This window comes from Podarcis gaigeae (genome assembly GCF_964106915.1).
Source record: "Podarcis gaigeae genome assembly, chromosome: 6".
NCBI classification, from domain to species: domain Eukaryota; kingdom Metazoa; phylum Chordata; class Lepidosauria; order Squamata; family Lacertidae; genus Podarcis; species Podarcis gaigeae.
In genome coordinates, this window is record NC_139682.1 from 1,642,769 (window position 1) to 1,665,889 (window position 23,121).

At 51.9% G+C, this 23,121-nt stretch overlaps 1 protein-coding gene across 1 annotated transcript in view; it reads left to right on the forward strand.

Annotated features, from left to right (window-relative positions):
• CTNNBL1 (catenin beta like 1) overlaps positions 1 to 22,739 on the forward strand; it is an 88,214-nt gene extending 65,475 nt beyond the window's left edge. The window contains exons 12-16 of the mRNA XM_083744391.1: positions 6,612 to 6,709; positions 9,011 to 9,091; positions 16,299 to 16,436; positions 17,519 to 17,591; positions 22,500 to 22,739. Of these exons, the coding sequence (XP_083600517.1) occupies positions 6,612 to 6,709; positions 9,011 to 9,091; positions 16,299 to 16,436; positions 17,519 to 17,591; positions 22,500 to 22,588 (479 nt within the window). The 3' untranslated portion in view covers positions 22,589 to 22,739. The remainder of the gene's footprint in view (positions 1 to 6,611; positions 6,710 to 9,010; positions 9,092 to 16,298; positions 16,437 to 17,518; positions 17,592 to 22,499) is intronic.
• Positions 22,740 to 23,121: the final 382 nt, after the last annotated feature.

Consider the following 23,121-nt stretch of genomic DNA (forward strand, 5'->3'; position numbering starts at 1 on the left):
GCTGGAGACGAGCCTGTTTTGGGCAGACGCTGCATTTATTACATGCTCCAAGGTGTTGCCTGCCCTGAGCCTTTGGGGAAATATGGAAGGATCTCTTTCAAATAAGTGCATCAGCTGAATCCCAAACACTCCCTGGCAGGTTTTCAGACAGGGGTGGATCTTATCAGGGAGCCAGATCCTAAATCCACAGTTGCGTTTCATGTGGTCCTTTGGAAACAGTCTTGCTTGTGCCTCAGCTGGAGCTTCTGTGCCAGCCTGGGGGCGGAAAGCACAGCTGAGCTCTGCTGCAGCCCCTGTTTGTTTCAGCGAGTCTTACATGGAAGCTTTTTCCCCTCCCACACTGCACCATGGTTAATTGACAGTGCAAATATTTTCAGTCTCTTCAGCTTCATAATACCTTAATAAGATCCCTTTAGCACATCTACGGCTGTTGACAATGCTCTGAGAACCAAGAGAGGGGCTTTGTTTTGTTTTGTTTTTGCACACAGAGGCAATGTGCAACACGTCTCAAGGCTGCCATCACACCAGCTCCCTCTCAGTCCAGCACAGCTCCACATTCTAGGCTGTTGCCAGGATGCTGTGTTTCCTTACAGTCACAAAAGTCTCTGTTTGTGTACACACACACGCCTGCCTATGGTTTTTGAGTCTTGCAGTGTCGTTATCCTCTTGGAATCTGGTAACTTCTTCAGAGAGAGAAGCACTCCTGAAGTCCACCCCAGTTGTGAAAACCGCAATCAGGGCCTTGAAATGCTTTTAAGGCGTTATCATCCGAGGAAGATATTCCAGACAGGATCTTATCTGGAAGGCTGTCAGCTGCTTGAAGCATTCTTCGCTATAATAATTATTTTTGTGCTGTATGGTTCTGTGTGAACCTTGCTGAAATGCGCACTTTGCAGTTGTAATGATACTTTTATTGAAAACTACGGCCTCATTATCAATATATTGCTGCAGCCACGTGCGCCTTGCAGCACTTTTATAGAACTGTGCCCTTGTTTGTGATCTTGCAAAAGAGTCAGCCTGCCAGGGTTCTGTGGCCAAGCCCAAGGAGCAGCCACACCGGAGGGCGGGACACTTGACAGCCTCAAATTCAGTTAGGACCACCATGACTTTGCTTGCGCCAGAGATCATCCTCGTCTGTAGGCGATGAGTGGCGACTTTGCCTGTTTTGCATTGTAAGTTATCCCGTACTTTTTTTGCGCCTGCATCGCAGGGGGTTGGACTAGATGACCGTTGGGGTCCCTTCCAACTTCACAATTCTGTGATTCCTTCCATACCTCACAAAGGCATCTGTTGAGAGTGTTGATATTGTGCAAATGCATTTTAAAAGTAGCTGATTGTTTGAAACGGTGCGAAATGCAGTGGTTTGAGTGCCCACTGGGGTAGGATACCCCCAACATGCCACCCCCCTGTGGAAAGAATTGCCCTGGCTTCCAGTTAGCTACTGGGCCAAGTTCAAGGTAGCAACGTTGGTGTACAAAGTCCTATACATCTTGGGACCAGGATACCTGGTCTCACACCCCTTGTGTACCCAATAGATCACTGTGCTCTGCGGATATCTTTTCAGGAAGTTCATTCCCCACAAAATAGGGACCAGGTCTTCAATGCTGTGGCACCTCCTGCCTTTGGAATGCCCTCCCCTTAAATATCAGGCAGACACGGCCACTGCTGTCTTTATAGCTAAATATAAAGAAGGCAGACGTTCTTTCTGGCCTGGCTTTGATTTCCAGCACCTGGGGTGAAGTGCGGGCTGCAGCCAGCTTTTCCTTTAAGGGAGCATTCCATGCCCTTGTCAAAAGCTGCTCTCATCTCTGTGTCTACATGGTAAAGCCAGTGATCTGACCATTGCTTTTCAAGACAGACTCGTGCCAGTGGCACGGAGGGAGCCTCTGCCTGTTGTGGAGGTGGGGGTGGCTTGGGAGGACAGGCCAGGGCAGGGGGACAGTCTCTGGTTCTGGTGAATGCAAAGGACCTTTGTGGGGGGCTCCTTCCGTTCTAGCAGCTCAGCTGTGGATCCAGGAAGCACTTTGCCCGAAAGAGGCAGCCTGACCCTCTTTGGGTGGGGGGACAATGACAGGCGGTGAGGAGCAGTTCTCTGGAGCCTCTTGCAAACACCTTGTTCCATCCTGGCAAATGCAGCAAACGGACAAAGCCGATTGGCATGGAGGGCACGAAGCCCAGCTCCTCTCCTCCCTTTCTGCTCCTCATCAGAAATCAAGCCAGGATCTGGAGAGGGTCTTCAGGCGGCTCCTGCGGCTTCACTCCACTCCCCTTCCTGAGCTTGTTAGCGAGGAAACTGTCCTCCCAGCTCCCTCCACCCTCTGTCTTGCCGCGTTTTATCTTGGATCTGCTCTAAGAAGTCCACAACACCCTCCCTTTGCGAGGATCCGCAGCGCTTTGTGTGTTGCCGTGTTGGTTTTTCTGAGGGGGCTGTGTGTTTTCTTCCGAGCCGGCATCAGTATTCTGCCCGAGTGTGCACAGGCTTCCACTCGGCCTGCTGCCTTTCGCCTCCCCTGCTGGGCAGATGTCCATTATAACGCAGTGCAAAAGGGGGTGGGAAGGAGGGGGAAACAACAACAACAAAGGCAGAACAACGCTGCCGGGTTGAAGCACGGTTTGACGGGACCTCCTGCAGCTGCCAGCACGTCAGCCACAGAATAGACTCATCTGCCTTCCGCCGCTCAGCCGCCAAAGTCAAGATCAATCTCATTAGGATGTTTTCGACACTCCCTGCATCCCAAAGTCTCTCCCCACCCCAGCCCTGTCCGCTTGCTCAGGGGTGGACGGCTGGGAACTGGCATGAGCACAATCTCCACGGGGTAGAGCGGGGCAAGACTTCCAGCACCCTGGTTCAAATGGCAAAGCAGGGCGCCTGATCCGCAGTTGCAGAACATCCCTCTTATCTGCGGAGAACAGTGGTCGTTGGGGAGATAGTGCCTGCGTTGTGCTGCGCATTTTGCTCATGGGGCTGTGGATCTGCGTGGGGTTTGGTTTCGTTCTTTAATTGGGGGAAGGGGCAGAGCACGTGTTTGGAGTGCAGAAGGTCCCGGGTAGGGCTGAAAAACACTGCCTGCCTGGCAACCCTCAAGATCTGCTGCCAGTCAGAGTAGAAGCCGCACAGAGCTAGGTGGAGCCCAGTGATCTGGCACAGGTGGACCCTGCCGAAAGGGCGGACCCAGGCTGAAGACAGAGATCAGGGCTCCATGGGGAATTATCAACTGCCTTTCTGTTAAGCGGAGGCCTATGGCAGCCCACATAGCTGGCTCAGAACTCCTGTCTCCTCCGTCCCACCCTGGGACTTTTGAGGCTGGGAAAGTTAACTTTGTTGTTTGTGTCGCTGCCGCTGTCTGGGAGCTTCCTTTGCAAAACTGCAGGCTCTCAATTGCGATGCCTGGAGTGTCGCCCCAAGGCCTGTCAGCAGTCTGCAGAATACTGAAAGTGGCCCCGCAGCGGGGCGGGGGGGGGAGAGAGATCAAATGCGATCTGCTGCAGGCGCCTCGCTTTGTACTCAGCTCAAAGTGTGCGATGGCGCCTTCGGCCCCCTCGGATCCGTCTGAGAGCTGAGCCTGGTGCTTGGTGCTTTTGTTTTGAGTGTGCTTAGTTTGGTGACGATACCAAAACAGCAGGTACCAAAATGGCAGGAGCACCCCTCTGGTTGTGCCCCTTTCCCCTGCGGCTGGCGCTCCTAACACAAAGCAAACCAAATGCGCAGCAGATTGGCCAGGCACGGAGCAAGGAGAGAGAGCTGTGGCTCCGTCTCCCCCTTTCTCCCTCCCCACAGATGCTGCGAAAACAGCAGGATCTTAGGTTTGGCTAGGAGGGAACCTTGCTTAAGGAAGGGGGCCAATTCTTGAGCCATGTCAGCTCCCGGCATTTGGTACTGCCTCAGCATTTCCTAGGCTGTTGGTGTCTGTGCTTTAAAAAGAAAGTGCAAAATTCCCTTTTGCTGTTGTCTTTCATGGGAAAAGGGGATTATCTTCAGTTTTTTGGCAAGAACCAAAGTCACGTTGGCAATGCACCCTTGCATCTCTCCACATAAAGGCAAGAACTCCCGGGACTGGTAGTCTTTGCAAATAGGCTGGCCTGGGGTTCTGAATTTCTCTCCCCACACTCCTTTAGATCAGAAGGTTCTGCTTTGATAGAGAGACTGTGTGCACGCGCGCATGTGTTACAGTGTGGTCAGTGGCGTAGCGTGGGGGGTGCAGGGGGGGCCGGCCACACCGGGCGCAACATCTGGAGGTTAGGGTTAGGGGGCGCAAATCCATGGGTTAGGGGGTGCAAATTACTTGCCTTGCCCCGGGTGCTGACAACCCACACTATGCCACTGAGTGTGGTTGCTTGCCACTGTACGCTTTGCTCAAACAGGTTGTGCATTGGTGTCTCTCCAGCTCACCTCCATCTTGCTCCGTCGGAGTAATGGAGCCACTGAGCCGGGCTGCCCACCAGATAACAGGTTTATCGCCTCTCCTGTTCCTGCTGTCAGCTCCTCTCTCCCCTCCACCAATCTCCTTGGTGCATGAAAAATTGACACCCCCTCACGTTGAAATCTGTTGCTGAGGGAGGAACATTTATTAGTGGCTTAGAAAACCTGTTCACCCGGCAGGCTCTCCTTTTGCTTGTTGCCCTGCGCTGCCCAGGTGCAGAGTGTGGGATCCCCGGGCACGAGAGAGGGGCTCCTCTAGAACTTGGGATCCCCCATGCCTGTTGCAGAGCCCTTCCTGCGAAAGGCCGAGACACCGGTTTATTGAAAGCCCCTCGCAAAGAGGTGCCTGTCGCTCCTATTCCATGAGCAATTGATCGCGGCTTCTCTCAGGCCCCCGGGCTAAGGCAGAGCTGTGGAAACTCATGTTAATCTGTCTTGACAGCAATGAGGAGATGATCCCTCTTCTCCATACATTGCATTTTCCTCTCTGAAAAATAACAGATTCTGACACCCCTCTCCTCCGGCAAGCCAATAGAGGCAAATTTTATGGCCCCCCTTGCCTCATCAATCTTAATCGGCGGGATTAAAGCAAAGGTGGCGTGGAGAGGTTGGAGTTGCATTTGCTCTGAAATGCCTGCAAGGCGAGGCCGGCTCTGAGCGCAGGAGGGAGCAGCCGCACCTGCCTTGGCAAGAGGATTTGCGCTTGGGCTCCCTTGGTGCAAAAGTGGACAGCTCTGCTCCTCTTTCACAGTGAAGACAGACACAAGGTGTTCAGAGCAGTGAGCCTTCAGTGTTCCTTTTTAGGGTCTAGCAAACCAATCTGCAGCCTTGGAACAGTAGCCCACTGGGCCCTTGTCATGCAAAACCTAGAACACCCTGGTGTTGCTTGTTATGTTGACTCTGTTCGGTGCCTGCTAAACCCAGCCTGGTGCCTCTAGACCACGGCTGCCTGTCATTGCCAACAGCAGTGCTGTCTGGGAATGTGAGCTGGCACCTCAGTAGGGCACTAGGTTGGCAAAGGCCGCTTCTGGTGCCATATAAGCATAGAATCATAGAGTTGGAAGAGACCCCAAGGGCCATCGAGTCCAACCCCCTGCCAAGCAGGAAACACCATCAGAGCACTCCTGACATATGGTTGTCAAGCCTCTGCTAGCCGTAGCTGCTGGCCCCACCGCTTGCACCTGAACCCAAGGAGGCAAAGTGTTGTTGGAAGATTCAGGGCAGATTAAAGAAAGGACTTCTTCACACAGCACATGGTTAACCTGTGGAACTCGGACCTGCAGGAGGCAGTGATGGCTGGCAGCCCACCTGGCTTTAAAAGAGGATTAGGCAAATTCATGGAGGAGGAGAGGCGGCTGTCGGGGACTGTGCTCTGCTTTCAGGGTCAGAGGCAGCAAGGCTTCTGAATAGCACTTGCAGGAGACCACAGGAGGGCAGGGGGCTCGTGTGCTCGAATCCTGCTTGCTTGTTTCCCACAAGGGGCATCTGGTTGGCCACTGGGAGAGCAGGATGTCGGCCTGATCCAGCAGGGCTCTTCTTCCATTTCTAAATTCCCATTTCGCTGAAGGATGCCTTTGCCTTGGGCCCTTCAGGATCAGGCCTGTGAAGGTGCAGGATGGAGATTTGGAGTGGAACTGTTGGTCTTGGTGCCAGCAAGAGCCCAGCGGAGGCAGCAGAATAGTAATAATAATAGTAGTTTCCTTTGGGGGGTTCTGCTCTCCCTCTTTTCCCAAGACTTGTGCTGCCTTGAACTTGACCCGTCAGCAAAATCTAAGAGGCTGCAAAGCAGGCAAGAGAAAGCTCATTATTTTGGGCAGCCTTTGTGCCTAACTCCGTGTTTGGCACAATGGCCTTTCTGTGAATAGATGCAAGCCTAGTTGCAGAATCCGCTCCCGCTGCAGCTAAATCAGGCTCCGCGGTCAGGAGCCGTTTGTTCTTGTCATGTCCCGATTGCCATCCCTTCAATGGGAACTTGTTCAGGAGAAGGGGCAAGCCTCTCTCGAGTTGCTTCTCTTCATACTGCACTGCAGGGTGTTGGGCTAGATGACACCTGGAGGTCCCTTTCAACTCTATGGTTCCGTCACACTCAGCTGTGCAGGAAGCCGCCGACTCCTCCACCCCTTGGCGAAGGGATGGGGGGGCAGCCTTAGCTGCCCGACCTGAGTGTGTGCATCTCTTTCTCTGCCCCCAGAGCACATCTGCTCCATCTTGGCCTCCCTCCTGAGGAATCTGCGGGGACAGCAGAGAACTCGGCTGCTCAACAAGTTCACGGAGAACGACAGCGAGAAGGTGAGAGAGACGGGGCAGTGTTGGGGAGCTGGGAACAGGAGGCGGGGTTCAGAGCCTGGTGGGGGCGGGAGAATTTGGGCACTGCCTCAGTGATACTGTCCAAATGGTACCCAGGATGGTGAGAGGCAGTGTGGTGTAGTGGTTAGAGTGTTGGACTACCAGGACCTGGGAGACCTGGGTTCAAATCCCCCACTCAGCCATAAAAAGCTCACCAGGTGAGCGAGCAAACACTGCCTCTCAGGCTGGGATTAAATGTGGCGACCCCCTTGCATGCCACCTTTAGTTCAGCCAGTTCTCTTTTTTCCTGCCCCCACAAGTTCTACTAGTGAACATTTGGCACAATGTTCCACCTGTCATGGATGCTTGAGTTGTGATTCCTGCATTGCAGGGGGGTTGGACTAGATGACCCCTGAGGGTCCCTTCCAGCTGCTCAATTCTGTGATTCTATGACAGTCTTCCAAAGAAGTTCCCTTGCGCAGGACCCACAGTGCTGTTGCCCCTTTCCTATTTAACCCGTGGTGCAACACTGCTGCCTTAACAGCGCACCCCCAAATTCTGCCAACCCCTCCGCTGGCTTCATGCGCATGATGTCATTTTGCGCTTCTGCGCATGCACGAGCGGCGAAACCCGGAAGTAACCCTTTCCGGTACTTCCAGATCTCCGCAGAACGTAACATGAAGTGAACATAACATGAGGTATGACTGTAGTGGCATAGGCTTCCTTCAGGGACCCTTCTTGAGACCCCCAGCCCCCATGAGTGCAGCCCTGCCCCAGCTGCATGGTTAGGGTGGGCCGGAGTCCTTAATCCTTGGCTTCTCCGGGGGAACCTGCAGTTTCAACCACCAGCATTTCAAGCTAAGGAAATGGTTAGTGCTCTCAGTGCTCCTGAAAATTGATATTGGCTCTGAGGACCTGTATCTTCTTTGGAAATCAATTAGAGGAGCGGAGAGGGAACCAGGGATGTCCCACTGGAGGGGAGGGCCGGTGCAAGCCTGCACTTCTGGTGGGACTTGCAAAGTGGGTCCCCAGGGGCTGCTGTTGGTTTTGTTCTGCAAAGAGCAGCCGCTAATGTATCCTGAGAGCTTCAGACGTCTGCCGTTGGAATAAAATCTGCCGTCTCCGCACGCACCCACCCTGAAATATATGTGGGAGAGCGGGTCTGGCAATGGCTGCTGGCCAAGATAGCTGTCAACGAGGGCCAGAGGCAGGGAGGTTGCTCCCGTGCCCTCCTTGTGGGTTTCCTGGCAGCACCTGCCTGGGAGCCTAGTGCAGATTTCTCCCGTTTTTGACTTGGAAATCTTGCTTCTCGGGAGACGCGGATGCAGCTGCTTTGGCAAGACGGAGAACTGTGTAAAGGGAGCCCCTAGGTCAACTTGGAGGAGCAATGAAGAAGGGGGTGGGAAGGGAATTGGGTGCTGAGGGGGAAGGTAAGTGGAATCGGTGCGATCTCAGAGCATCTGGGGCTGTTGGGTGCCGTGCAGTCTGTGAGCAGGCAATCAACAGGAACTTGCAGCCTGTCTGCTTTCCGGTGCCCCATTCAGTACGGATGTGGCACCCTGGCTTTAGAAGCCCAACTTGCTCAATGCAGAGGCTCCTCGCTGTCCATGGGCACTTCATCTTGCTACGGTACCTGAAGGAGCATCTCCACCCCCTTCGTTCTGCCCGGACGCTGAGATCCAGCGCCGAGGGCCTTCTGGCAGTCCCCTCGCTGCGAGAGGCCAAGTTACAGGGAACCAGGCAGAGGGCCTTCTCGGTGGTGGCACCTGCCCTGTGGAACACACTCCCATCAGATGTCAAAGAGATAAACAACTACCTGACATTTAGAAGACATTTGAAGGCAGCCCTCTTTAGGGACATTTTTAATGTGTGAGATTTTAATGTGTTTTTAATCTTTGTTGGAAGCTGCCCAGAGTGGCTGGGGAAACCCAGCCAGATGGGCGGGGTACAAATAATAAATTATTATTACAGTGGTACCTCGGGTTACATACGCTTCAGGTTACATATGCTTCAGGTTACAGACTCCGCTAACCCAGAAATAGTGCTTCAGGTTAAGAACTTTGCTTCAGGATAAGAACAGAAATCGGGCTCTGGCAGCGCAGCGGCAGCAGGAGGCCCCATTAGCTAAAGTGGTGCTTCAGGTTAAGAACAGACCTCCGGAACGAATTAAGTACTTAACTTGAGGTACCACTGTATTATTATTATTATTATTATTATTATTATTATTATTATTGGGATGGGATGGCTGTGTGATGAGTTCAAACCTTTTCCACTCTTCTTCTCTCCCCCCCACCCCCCCGGCAGGTTGACAGACTGATGGAGTTATATTTCAAGTACCTGGATGCAATGCAAGCAGCCGATAAGAAGATTGAAGGAGAAAAGCATGTAGGTGTCATCACACCCCACCCTCAGTTAATTATGAGATGGTGCCTGCAAGTTCCCTGAAATGCTAAAAGCTCCCCATATGAACCAACCCAGACCCTGTGGCCATTATCCGAGGCCCTACTTCGTGTGCCCCCCCCCCCCGTGAGAGATCCAGAGGACACCAACACAAGAACAGGGCCTTTTCTCCGTTGGCTCCCCCTTTGTGGAATGCTCTCCCAGGGAGGCTTGCTGGGTGCCATCATTACATTATCTTTGGGCACTAGCTTAAACTTTGCTCTGCACCCATGCCTTCAGACTTTAACTATCAGTGGCCTTTTAGAAGTGGGTGGGATGTTTTTAATGTAAACACACACCCCCAGTAAAATGCATATGTCAGGTTTTCCTTTTACCTCTTTGTGCTTTTGGTGCATTGAGTTGCTTCGGGCAAGGTAAAGTAACACAATTAATTAATATTATTAATAATAAATAATAGTATTAATAATTTTTCAGTTCTTAAAGAGGCAGCTGTGGTTTGCTCAAGGGCTCGCTTGCTTCTTGCCCCACTGCCTGCGAGCTCACCAAAAGCGTCCTCCAGACACGAAGGCCTGCTGCTCAGCTTAAGGGAGGGGGCATGCATGTGTTGTTCCCCATTCAATTAAGCACTGGAGAATAATTTGCAAAAAACCTGCAGTTATAGGGTGGTTTATAAATTCAATTAATAATACAGTAGACCCTCGGGTTACGTTACTCTCGAATGCAGCAAACCTGGAAGTATTTTTCCGGGTTTCGCCAATGCGCATGCGCATGCCTCTGGATACGAATTTTTCGGGGGGCGCATGGACCCCCAGAATGAATTAAATTTGTATCCAGAGGGTCCACTGTAGTATTATTATTAATAATAAAAATAATACCTACCACGAGTTTGGTTTTTAAAAAATATTTTATCTAAATCTATCAAATCCATTCAAAAATAATAGCAAAAAAGCAGCACAGTGTATCCAAGAGTGGCTTTATATTTGGTTGGGAGAGTACTTAGAGAAGCCAGATTTCTTATTGTCCCGTGGAGAAGGCAGCCGTCCCTGTGCACTGAAGCCCTGAAACGCGGCAGAGAGTCAGAGAGGGAGCAGGTGTCCCCCCAGGTAGGACATGGCAAGAACCCCAAGGAATGCTGCCGCTCAGAAAATCTCAATGTGTCAGGTTGTGGTGAAAAAGTCTCCCCTCTTCCCCAGTCCATTTCATGTTTTATTTGAGAAAAAGGTGGCAAGCCACCACAACTTTTTAACTCCCTCAGAGACGAGGTGCAATTATAGAGCCTCAGCGGTGATCTCTGCAGAAAGGGAGGCAAAGGCAGGTGATGACTTAATGCATTTCTTCTTAGTTCTGCGAGGAAATTATGCTCAGCAGGTTTATTCAATAAAAGCGCTCTCGCCGGATACTTTGCGCCATAACGACTTACAAATTAGATGCTAATTGTGCCACTGTTAAGTCATTCCATCCTTGAAAGGGAGAATCGGCTTCCGTGGGCTTTGATAGCCTAAATGGGGTTTTGGAATTAACCTGGCATTTGAGTGGGGCAGCAAATGGCTTGAATTGCACAGAAGTGCCTTGCGAGAGGGTGATCATGAAAGGGGTTAATGCGGAGCGTGAGGAACAGCAGCGTTTGCTGGAGGCTCAGCTCCGCAGCCCAGCTGAACTTTCTTAGCTGCTCAGACCTTCCTCACCTGGGCTCTGAGCTGAAGCCCCTTACATCCGTTGCCGGCTGAGAGCACAGCTGCTCATCCTAAAGGCCCCATGATGTCCCATCCCAAACAGAGTGAAAGAACTTGCAAGGCCTGCACCTGTTTTATATGGGATGGCTCAGCTCACTGGGAACGCTTTGCTAGATTGGCCACGGGCCTGATCCTGCAGGCTCTCCTTATGTTCTTCTGCAAATATGACCAGCAACAAGCAACGTTGTCCCTCCCGTTAGCCAACACCGACTCATCCTGCAGGGCTTCTACATTTGTGTGCCTTTTGCATTGCTTATCATTTTGCCCTGCAAGTGTCAGGTCTCACATCTGGTGCCAAACTTGCAGCTCTCCCTCACACTTCAGCCTCTAAAGGAAGTTTTGAGCCTTCCTTCTTGAGGCTGCAGCTGTTACAGAAATGCCCCCTCAGTGCCAACTCCAGAAGCTGGAGAGAGAAATCAGGCCTTCAGTCCAGAGTTTTCTCCTCCCTTGGTTTGAGCTCCCCTTTATGGGGCTGGTGTGTGTGTGTGTGTGTGTGTGTGTGTGTGTGTGTGTGTGTGTTTGCTGGCCTTTGGTCAGTCCTCCTCCCTCCCCGCCTGGCATAGATTTGGGTGGGCCCCCTTGGCCTCTTCCCCTCTGCCAGCAGCTCCAGCTGGTGGAAGCAGGAAAATCTTGCCTCTGCCAGCCTCCTTCATCAGCCTTTGCTCAGCTTCGCCGCAGTTGCTCCTCACACCCCAGCTGGCCTGATGGGCTGTCCCAACCTGTCTGTCACCCTGACAGCTGATTTTAATTGGGAAGCGGGAAGAGATAATCTAGCCTGACACTCGTGCTTACTTTGCACAGAGCAGCCGGAGCGGTCTGCACAGCTGTGCCCCCTGGCCGCGAAAAGGTGTGCCAACAGGGCATGTGCCACCTTGCCATGTCCTGCAGAAGTTGCTCCCCCAGGAGGCACTGACAGCCACCAACTTGAGCTTTAAAAGGGGCGAGACAAATTCGTGGAGGAGACTATTGACAGTTGGAGGCAGCAATGCTTATGAATATCAGTTGCTAGAAACCGCAAAAGACAGGAAGGCTCTTGAGCTAGTATCCCGCTTGTGAGTTTCCCACAGACACTTGGTGGGCCACTGGGGGAACAAGATGCCGGACTAGTTCCAGGCCTGATCCAGCTGGCTCCTCTTTCGTTCTTAAGCAGTGGAAGAAGCAGCAGAGTAGCCTGCTGGGTATGTTTCCGAGCACAATTCAAAGTGTTGGTGCTGACCTTGAAAGCCCTAAACGGTCCAGTATACCTGAAGGAGCGTCTCCATCCCCATCGTTCTGCCCGGACACGGAGGTCCAGCGCCAGGGGCCTTCTGGCAGTTCCCTCACTGCGAGAAGCGAGGTTACAGGGAAGCAGGCAGAGGGCCTTCTTGGTGGTGGCACCCACCCTGTGGAATGCCCTCCCACCAGATGTCAAAGAGAAAAACAACTACCTGACATTTAGAAGACAGCTGAAGGCAGCCCTGTTTAGGGAAGCTTTTAATGTTTAATAGGTTATTGTATTTTAGTGTTCTGTTGGAAGCTGCCCAGAGTGCCTGGGGAAACCCAGCCAAATGGGCGGGGAATTTATTATTATTATTATTATTATTATTATTATTATTATTATTATTATTCCTGGACCCCCTGGCAGAGGACTAGGAGGAAGCTCCTTCCTAAGCCCCAGTGAAGCAGCCAGCCACTTCCTGTCCCCTTGCACACCTGCGGAGTGCCCAAGGGAAATGGCATTGGTGCTTGATGTTCCAGCACTCAGAATCCTGCCACCCATTGTGGCAGGCCAGGGTGGCTGAGAGGAGAGGGGCAGAGGCAGAATTTCCGCTGGGATCAGGAAGCCTCCCTGCTTGAATCTGCAACAGGCCCCGCTGGGCTCTGGCAATCATCATTTTGCCATTCCCCGACTGTCAGTCCAGCCTCATTACTGTGAGAGGAGCTTGCTTCAGTTTCACAGGAGCCCATCTTATTGCTGTCGTCTCCCATCAGCATGGGGCATCTCGCGGCAGATAAGGAATGGCACCTGAGCATTCATTTGGAGGTTAGCATCTTGACGGCTGCAGAGGGTTTGGGGTGGGTGAGAGAGAGAGAAAAAGATTAACAACAGTTTGAAGGGGGAGGAATGGTGGCTGTGAACAGGGCTTTCAAAAATGGCATGGTGGTGCCGCAGCCATCCACGCACCAGCTCCCTGCACACTGGCAAGCAGCTTTGGCTAAGTTTCCTGGAGCTCGCTGCGTTTTTTGTCTTGCTGCCAGCCCCGCAGGGAGAGGCTCCCGCCTTGCACGAGAGAAGAGCCGTCCCAGTTTCCGCCTGCGCAATCAGCAGATCCGGCCTCCAAATCACTTCGTTATCCTGGATTGCAGGTGTCGTGCGCCTTGCGCCTCAGATGTCAGCTTGAGCTGCCATGGCTGATGGCTTCGAAAACACTTGCCATTCACATTTCTAAAAAATGAAAATCAAGAGCTGTCAAGGCGGAAGGGCAGAAATTAGGAGCTGGAGAGGCAAGGGGGGAGAGCCTCCTGCCACGGCTTGTAGATTGCTGGTGACATTCCTGCTAATCCTGAGCCAGGATTTTAAGGGTCTCTGAGGCTCCAGCGCATTCCCCGAGAGGCAGCCGCCACAAGCCAGGTCAGTGCCTGGTCACAAGAGGGCAGGTCCTTGTTGTAGCAAAGGGTCTGGGTCATAGAATCATAGAACTGTCGAGGTGCAAGGGGAAGGAAGGGCTGGGGCTGGGCAGCTGGCTGGGGGGGGGGGCAGAGGAGCTTGCCGCTGCCGCACAGCCTTGCCTTTCCCCTATTTTTGCCTGCAACACACACACACACACACAGAGGAGGGGGGTCCCTACTTGCCAAGTCTTGCAGGTACAGCGGGTGCCCGCTCTAATGAGGAGACATTGCTCCGGCGGACTGCCACGCACCTGCTGGGCCGCCATATAATAAATCACAGAAGCAGCAGGGATCTTGCGGGTTGGCAAAACAAAATTCCAGCGTGAGGATAGCAAAAGGTCACGTGTGGCATGCATTACTGCTGGCGCAGGGCCAGCAGGAAGCGGAGGGTGGGCTGGCAGGCTTGCACCGGGCAGTGGGGGGGCCCACAGGGACATGTTTTGCCTGGGAACAAATGGCTCTTTCACTGCACGAGGGATTTCTGCGGACTTTGCTGCTCCTGGTGCTTCTCTCTCTCTCTTTTTTTTAAATAATATTTATTGAAATTTCCAGAAAAATCCAAAATATAAAAGAAAAAAGAAAAAAAAAAGAATAAAGAACGTTTACATTTAGGCCTTACTTTCATTAACATCTTTCCAGGACTTCCCCACCCCACCCCCTTTTGTATTCCATTTCCATTAAATTAGTTCCACAAGTTCTTGCCCCAAATTTTAAGCTTGTTATCATTATTATCATTGACCCAATGTTCAATTTAATTAATCTTATATGACCACTTTCCTTTTATATTCCACCGTCCTTTCACTTAAAAATATTTTTTTCCCCTAAGATCGACCCCTGTTCCCTTCCACTAATTCCCCTCTTTAATACACAAAACAGAATAAAATAACAAAGTTAAAAACAAAATATAATTTTACACCCTTTGGATTCCGAATTTCCCTCCCCCCCCTTTCCCGGTTTCGATCCCCAATGTCCATCAATCTATCTGTTGTCAGCCTGGAGACCCCACTTCCATGTCCGAATCTCGCTCAGTTTCACTTTGCCGTCTTTTAAGTAGTCTTTGCCATCTTTTTAATAGTCTTTAATTTCAAACACCCAGTCTTGGAAAAGTTCTATCTCAAGAAGGTCCATTTTTTCTTTCATCCAGATCTCTATATTTAAGAGTAGAACTCAAATTTTGTTTCTTAATCCTTTTTAAATCCGAATGTCCCAAATGTTCCCACTTCCAGCTTTATCCAATTCTTCTTGTTCTCTTTCCTCACTTTCCTCAGTTTTCTTTTCCTGTTCCGCTGCAAAAACGTTCTAATTTCAAAAACTTCTAGTTCCACTACAGAGGCTTTATTTGTTCAGGAACAAAACCTTGCGTCAAGTCCCTTCCGTTCTTCAATAGATATATCTATTGTCTCCTTTAGTGTAGAGGCCTCTGTAGACAAAATAGTGTTTCATTTTTGCAGCTTTCCCAGGAGATAAAAAGTTCTGATCAATTCCATGAGTATTTTTCCACTTGCAGCGATTCTTGTAGTGTCCCAAAGCCCCCTCTAGAGGGATTATGGTAACTTTGTTTCCTTCCAGATCACACCCAAAAGTCAAACTAAGTTGTTATCCCTTGTTTTCAACAATTTATATCCAAATTGTAACAAATCTAAGCGGCAAAGTCATCGTAACAAAGTTCTCTTTTTATTCTCCAACTTTGACAGCTACTTTGACAGCTGTCAAAATCTTTATATCTCCTCACCAGGCTCTCTCACGGATCACTCCCGGTTCCGGGGGGGGGGGGGTTGCACTTTAGCTCACACAATACACTTTTCTCCTCCAGCACTATCTTGTAATTTTCCATCGTGAAATTAATCACTTTTATCAATAAAAACCAGACCCTTCTCTTGATCTTAGTTGTTGGATCCTTGCTTTAAATCCTCTACAACAAGGGGGAGACGGACTTCCTTTCTGCACCTCCCCCGCTCGTTCCATTTTTTTTCTCTAAAAAAAAATCCTTTTAAGTCCGGATTCCCAATTACTCACGGGTTGTTGTTTTTAGTCCAAATTTCAATGGAAGAAGTCAGCGCTTTCCACCAAATGGCATGCGGCTTCGCTCGGCAGGGGAAGCGGAGGACTCATAGCACCACACCACCCCCTATCCCCCGCTCCGTAGCCTTTAAAAAGGCTCCTTCGCGGGTCGGGGGGGTGCAAACGGTGCCCGCCGAGTCACCAGGTCCATGGGCATCTGCGCCCATGGTTTTTGAGGGTCCCTGCGTCGCCGGCGCGGCGGGGCCCAGCCCCTGCCGAGCAGGCTCCCCCAGGAGCTCGGAGGGAGTCCGCCATTCGGCGATGGCGCCAACCCGGAAGTCCTCCTGGTGCTTCTCTTTGGCGTGCGATGCTTTGGTTGAAACTCTTGAATTGTGGGGTGCTGGACTAGGGGACCCTAGGTAAAGGTAAAGGGACCCCTGACCATTAGGTCCAGTCGTGGCCGACTCTGGGGTTGCGGCGCTCATCTCGCTTTATTGGCCGAGGGAGGCAGCGTACAGCTTCTGGGTCATGTGGCCAGCATGATTAAGACGCTTCTGGCGAACCAGAGCAGCGCACGGAAACGCCGTTTACCTTCCCGCTGGAGCGGTACCTATTTATCTACTTGCACTTGGATGTGCTTTCAAACTGCTAGGTTGGCAGGAGCAGGGACCGAGCAATGGGAGCTCACCTAATCGCGGGGATTCGAACCGCCGACCTTCTGACTGGCAAGTCCTAGGCTCTGTGGTTTAACCCACAGCGCCACCTGCATCCCAGGGGACCTTTCCAACTCTGTGATTCTGTGATTCCAGGACATGGTCCGCCGGGGAGAGATCATTGATGATGACATGGAGGATGAGTTCTACCTCCGCCGGCTGGATGCCGGCCTCTTCGTCCTCCAGCTCATCTGCTACATCATGGCGGAGATCTGCAATGCCAGCATTCCCCAGGTGAGGGCAGCATGGCTGCCACATTACCTCCCACCCCCAGTGTTCATGGTCTGGGGGCCCCCACTGGACTGTGTCTTTGCTTCTGTCCCTCCCTACCAGGGAGGACCCAGAACTCAGCACATCTGCGTCAGGGGGTGCTTGGTGCACACATTTTATGTTGCAACCCCTTTTTTGAGTTTTCCCTTGGCTAGGGGGTAAAGCAGTAGCCCTATACGGCCTAGGACCCTTGTACCTACAGGACCGCCTCTCCTGGTATGTCCCACGGAGGACCTTACGGTCTTCAGACAAAAACACCTTGGAGATCCTGGGCCACAGGGAGGTTAGGCTGGCTTCAACCAGAGCCAGGGCTTTTTCGGCCATGGCCCCGATCTGGTGGAACGCTCTGTCACAAGAGACTAGGGCCCTGGGGGACTTGACATCTGTCCACAGGGCCTGCAAGACAGAGCTGTTCCACCAGGACTTTGGCCAAGGGACAGCCTGACCCCCTCCTTTGGAGATCCTAACAGAACTCTAGCCCAATGGTTGCCATTAATTTGATTCTGAATTGATTTTAGAATGAATTGATTTTAGAATGCTGTGTTACTTTTATTGTTGTTAGCCGCTCTGAGGCCGGCTTTGGCTGGGGAGGGCGGGATATAAATAAAATTTATTATTATTATTATTTATTTATTAAGGTGGCAGCCTTTCTAGAAGGGCTAACACACCTGAGTGGGGCGAGGGAAGGATTCGGCAAGGTTTCCCTTTTCCACATGGGCTGCTTCCACATGCAGAATCATGGAATTGGAAGGCCTTCAAAGGGGCATTGGGTCCAACGCCCTGATCCCAAGGCCACATATGCAGGGCTGCTCATTCATGCTCGCACAGATAAAGGGCCGTGTGAGTGTGCTGTGTCAAGATCCCGGCACAGTTCAACCAAGCTGCCTCCCTGGGGAAAAAAACCCCAACTCTCCTGTGGGTTTTTTGTTCTCTGTTTCCATTACAATTACTGCAGCTTTCTCTCTCTCTCTCTCTCTCTCTCTCTCTCTCTCTCTCTCTCTCTCTCTTTCTCTCCCGCCCTCGCCTGTTTTTCATTCCCTGGCCAGATTCGTCAGCGAGTCCATCAGATCCTGAACATGAGGGGAAGCTCCATCAAAATAGTTCGGCACATCATCAAAGGTGAGTCCTTGAGCCCTGGAGGGGGGGAACGGCTTCCCCACTCAGGCTCCTCTTTGGCCAGCTGCCCCAGCAGAAAGCAGGGAGCCAGCCTCACAGCCTCAGGCACGTGGAGCCGGGCAAGAGACTGCCTCTCTGCCTATTCATCCGGCCGCCGCAACCCCTTTTGGCAGACCCTGCCTTCCAGCCCCATTGTGCTGCCTGCGAGATTGTCGAAAGTAAGTGTTCGGTGCAAAGCCGTCACCAGCAGCAAGGTCTGGGCTGGCCTCTGTGGCTCCTGGCCTGTGGGCTTCTGCACATAGCTGTCAACGTTTCCCTTTTTTTAAAAGGGAAATTCCTATATTCCGGATAGGATTCCTCGCAAGAAAAGGGAAAAGTTGACAGCTATGCTTCTGCACTGAAGAAGAGCGGTGGCATTTAGGAGACCCCTAAATTTAGATGCAAGATGCTTTGATGGTAGGCAAGGCTTGGGGAGAGAAGCAGTGTGGTGTAGTGGTCAGAGGGTCAGACTATTAATGCAATAAATAACTAAAAACAAAATAAATAAAATTGCTGCTGAGCTCCTCTTCCACCACCTCTAGCCCCCCAGCCCTAGATCTCCCACTGCTGGGTCCTGAGTCTCCCTGAGAAATTCCCAGTTCACCTTCTGACCTGAACTGGCACACGTCTGGTTACAACAGCACCCAGGCAGTCTGACCCACCCTAGAGGGGTCTGGGGCAAGCGGGGCTTCCTCAAGTCCTCCATCAGGCTCCAGGTAGCCACCCCCTCCCCCTGCGTAGGGGGGGGCAGAGCTGGATTCCTGCCTTTCTCCTCGGTGTGGGATTCTGCTCACCTTGAGCCTCGCACAGCTGGAGTCGTAAGCCATTCTTGCTGCAGGAAGAAGACAGGTTCTTTCTTGAGGGGAGGGGGTTTCTCTGGGGCTTGGAGCCAGATGGTGGTGGGGGGTGGCAGGAGCACCCAAGCAGCAGCAGAAGCCGCTCCCCCCCCCCCCCCCCGCCAGCGGAGGCTCAGCTAATTCAGCATCTTCTGCCTCCTTCCCTTTTTCCGTTTTGCATGCAGGGCTCTGGTCCCCTTCTCTCCCCTGCTTTTTTGCATGCTAATTGGAAGCCTGTTTCTTAGTTTGATTTTTATGGCCTACATATTTTCCCTGTTTCTCTGGCAGCCTGACAGCTGATGGGTCCCTGGGGAGGGCCAAGAATTGCTTCGGATGCAAAGGGAGAGAGAAATTGGGCTCTCCATTTATTTTAAGTGGGGATGGAGGCAAGCAGGGAGGGGCAACAGCCTCATTAAGGCTCCTCTCTGATGGCTGACCAGGCTGGGCTTTGGGGAGAAATTTTGGAGGTGGAGGAGCAGCTGCCTTGGTGTGGGAACCAACAGCGTCTAGGAGAGACAAACCACCCTGGGTGCCCCACTGAGGCAGGGGGCTTTGGGGTGTGAGAGATCCAATAACTGTTGAAGCAAGTGTTGGTGCTGGGTTTAGCTCCTTCTCCCTCTCTCTGAGTGCCATGTATGGGGTCATGTTTCTTGGGATTTGTTAAAGCTATATTGATGGGAGTGGTGGCCACCAAGCTAGATAACATCATTGTTAGCATTAGCATTTCTATACCATTTTATATCAAAGCAGTCTATAACACATTAAAACAATCTACAATGAAACATTACTGAATAAAGCACACACTCGGAGCAGGAATTAACAGGAAACTAAAATGCTATCTTAAAAATTTCAAATTAAAACATTGCAAAACAGGCCAACTACAAAATGCACATTTGATTCAGCAAAGTTAATAAAAAAAAAGTAGACGTTTTAAAAGAATGAGAAATAGAGAGCCGGATGAAATGGCCCTTGCCATTTCTTTGGGTTGTTTGGTTGGCTGCTGTGAGAAGAGGATGCTGGACTAGATGGGCCCAGGGCCTGATCCAGGAGGCTTTTCTCATGTTCGCATATATTTTTCTCCAAGTGACCTCTGCTTATTTGCTTGAGCTTGAATGCATTAAATTGCTCCTTGCCTGCAGATACTTCCTGCCTCTTCTGTGTCCCGTTCACTCCCTGGGACACATAGTCATTTGAACAGCGCAGATTAATCAGTTTAGCTGTGTGTGGATCCTGCCCTTAGATCAAAGTGTGGGAGCAGATTTCCTTTTGGGTGCCTCGGGGTGGGCATCCGCTCACTTCTCAGGAGGAAGGGGGACATGGGAGGGGCACATCCCACCCGGCAGAGCAATGAGTAGCCCTCCCATTTCCACCCCCACCCTAACTTCCCTAGGCATCAGAAGCCCACAGGCCTTCCCATCTTCTCCAGAAGAATACTTGACTTGCTGCTGCTGCTGCTGCTGCTGCTGCAGAATTTCCCACCCCAAAAGAGTGGCCTCCTGGCGGTTGGTTGAGAAGAGTGTTGGCTCGCTTGTCTGCTTCTTCCAGTTTAGCCTCCTTAGGTGGCTAATGGCATCTCGACAGCCCAGCGCTGAAGATGCAGGGGAGAGCAGTGACCTTGAGGTGCCTTCGCAAATGATGCGGAGAAGCCATTTCTCTCCCTAATGGGGCTGCTAGGTGGTGCCTCGTTGTGCTCAGGACTCGTGGACATGGTCCGTGGGGCGTGTAAGGCCAGAATCGGCTCTCCAGGAGTTGAGTGATGGGCCTGCAATTTGACACGTCTTGCCAGGTGTGCTCTCGGTCGCCGATGCTTTTGTTTGGCACAGAGCAGCACTGGGCGAAGGCTTTTCTCTGGCCGAACGGGAAGGGGGATGAGACTCACGCCTGAGGAAATGGTGGCTGTAGCATGTCTTCTGAGCGTGATAGGAGAGCCTCCTGTCTGAGGTCCAAGCAGAGTAAGAGAAATGCCAGAATCTCTTGTACCAGTTATGTGCAAAATGCTTTGAAATTCTTGCTTATCCATGCAGCAGCCCTGTGTGGTAGGATAAGGCAGACAGAGAGGGAGAAAGAATTGCAAAGGAGCAGAGTTAAGCCCGGACTTCTTCTGACCAAGCCCCTGCCCCACTTCCCATTGGCATCCCACAACCTGCATCAGCATGAAAAAAATACACAATTACAAACATTACCAAAAGCGGAAACGATAAATAAAACATCAAAAAGTATGCAACCAAACTGAACACTTTCCACATATGGCATAATAAAATCTAAAAATACAACAAATTAATACTGATAGCAGCAGCAACAATCTGAAACAAAAAACCCCAAACAAGACCCCTTCTGAAGAGCCTGTTCGGCAGCTTCAACTTCTGCAGCTGGAGTCAGTCCCAGTCCCACTTTTCTTGCCAGATGGAAAAGGCCTGCAAGGCTGGGAGCAGGTCTCCCAGGACTCCCAGCCAAGAATGGCCTTTCGCGGCTGGTGTCTTGCTGACCTTTTGGACTCCAGCCCTGCTGACTGGGGCTGACTGGAGTGGTAGTTCGAAACATCTGCAGGGTGTCAAGCTGGGGGAGGCTGTGGTGGAACAAGGCGAGAGATTTTTGGAGAAGCAGGGTTGAGCAAGCCCAGATTGCGGGGCTGGTTTGTAGAATCGATACACCACTTAATAGCGTGCTTGCGGTTCTTGCCCCATTTGTGCTTCCAGTGCCCCAGTTACTGGGGGGGAGCGAGGTAAAGGGACCCCTGACCATTAGGTCCAGTCGTGGCCGACTCTGGGGTTGCGCCGCTCATCTCGCTTTATTGGCCGAGGGAGCCGGCGTATGGCTTCCGGGTCATGCGGCCAGCAGGACTAAGCCACTTCTGGCGAACCAGAGCAGTGCATGGAAATGTCATTTACCTTCCTGCCGGAGTGGTACCTATTTATCTACTTGCACTTTGATGTGTTTTCGAACTGCTAGGTTGGCAGGAGCAGGGACCGAGCAACGGGAGCTCACCCCATTGCGGGGATTTGAACCGCAGACCTTCTGATCGGCAAGTCCTAGGCTCTGTGGTTTAACCCACAGCGCCACCCGTGTCCCTTTTGGGCGAGAGAGATGTGCAAATGGTCCAGGGATTTAAGCCCAGCTTTGAGGCCATCGCTCTGCCCCCCTCCACCCTGCAAATGTTGCAAAGGCTGCTGAGCAGGCAGGTCTCCCCTCTCTTTCACCTAAGCCCAGAGGGTTTGCTGCTGTGCTTGCTGCTGTGACTTCTCCCGCTCAGTTCCCCTCCTCCCCACAGTCTCTGGAAGTGAGGAGCAGAGCCTGCCCTGCCTGTTGGAGCAAGTTGAGCCACGGAGGGCCCAGCCCCATTGCAGCAGCTGCTCCCAGGCTGGAGCTTCATGCATATTCAAGGCCCTCCTCCCAGGAGCCCTGGCAGAGGTGGCGGCAGAGCAGCGTTGTTTGTGTGTGCTGCTTGAGGTGAGGGGGGAGCAGCGTCCCCATGCATTAGGGGGCTAACAGACCCCCCTGCCCTGTATTAATGGGAGCCCTTTGCCCTGCAAGCTGTTACGGCTCTGTTTTGGAGACCGGGTGGCACCCTGCACAGGAATGGAGAAAGCTGCTCCTTTCCCCTCTGAGGCGCCTCTGGAATTACTGGGAGAATTGAAGGTTTTCCACAGGTATCTGGGTGGCGCTGTGAGAACAGGATGCTGGGCTAGATGGGCCACTGGCCTGATCCAGCAGAATCTGCTTGAGTTCTTATGTGGTCACAGGATGGGCCGGTTTGCCATGCCCTGCTCAGCTCCTGGCTGCCCCCCTCAGCTTTCCCTCAGCTGCCCTCCTTCCCATAATCAATATCCCACCCCCATGACTAGCCCCCAAACAGGGCACCAAGTATATCTCCTAATAGGGCCACTTACCTCCTAATTGAAGCTCAGAAGGCAAAGCTTCTCCCTTTCTGTTCCCATCTTACCTGGCTTTCAGTTGCTGGGGGGGGGGGGAGTTGCCCCAGATGTGGAGCTACAGCCGCGGCTTCTTGTCCTGAGAGCCACCTCTTGTCTTCCTGCAGAGTATGCGGAGAACATCGGGGATGGAAAGAATCCCGAATTCCGGGAGAGCGAGCAGAAGCGGATTGTGGAGCTGCTGGAGAATTTCTGAGGGTCCCCCACTCAGCGGCTGCAGCACCACCCCTTTCAGGACCCCGTGACCTTGTGCTGCAACTCTGGAGCCACAGAAAGGACTTGCTGGAGGAAATAAGCCTCTGGGCAGCTTTTTGAGATATTAAAGGATATTTTGTTTTGGTTTTTTCCTTACATTTCCAGACTGATTCTCTGCTGTGGGAGCACAGGATGAGGCCCACCTCCTTGAAGTGGAATGGATTGCTTTGGACAACTTTATTGTCCCACTTTATTTCCAGGTTTGGGGCAGGCTAAAGGTTGAAGGGTTCTTGATGCAATTTGATGGTCCTTTGCAGCATCCATTAGATCTTGTGATGGTGGCTGCTCTGCATTCCCAGTTTCCTTACCCCAGTATGGAGCCCAGGATGCCTTTGGGTTGACTGATTCCATTTTTATACTCTCCTTTCTCCCATGGGAGCTCAGAGCTGTGAACAGAGCCAGTGTGGTGTAGTGGTTAGAGCATTGGACTAGGGCCTGGGATCTCTCCCTGGGATCTCTCTCGACCAGGGTTCA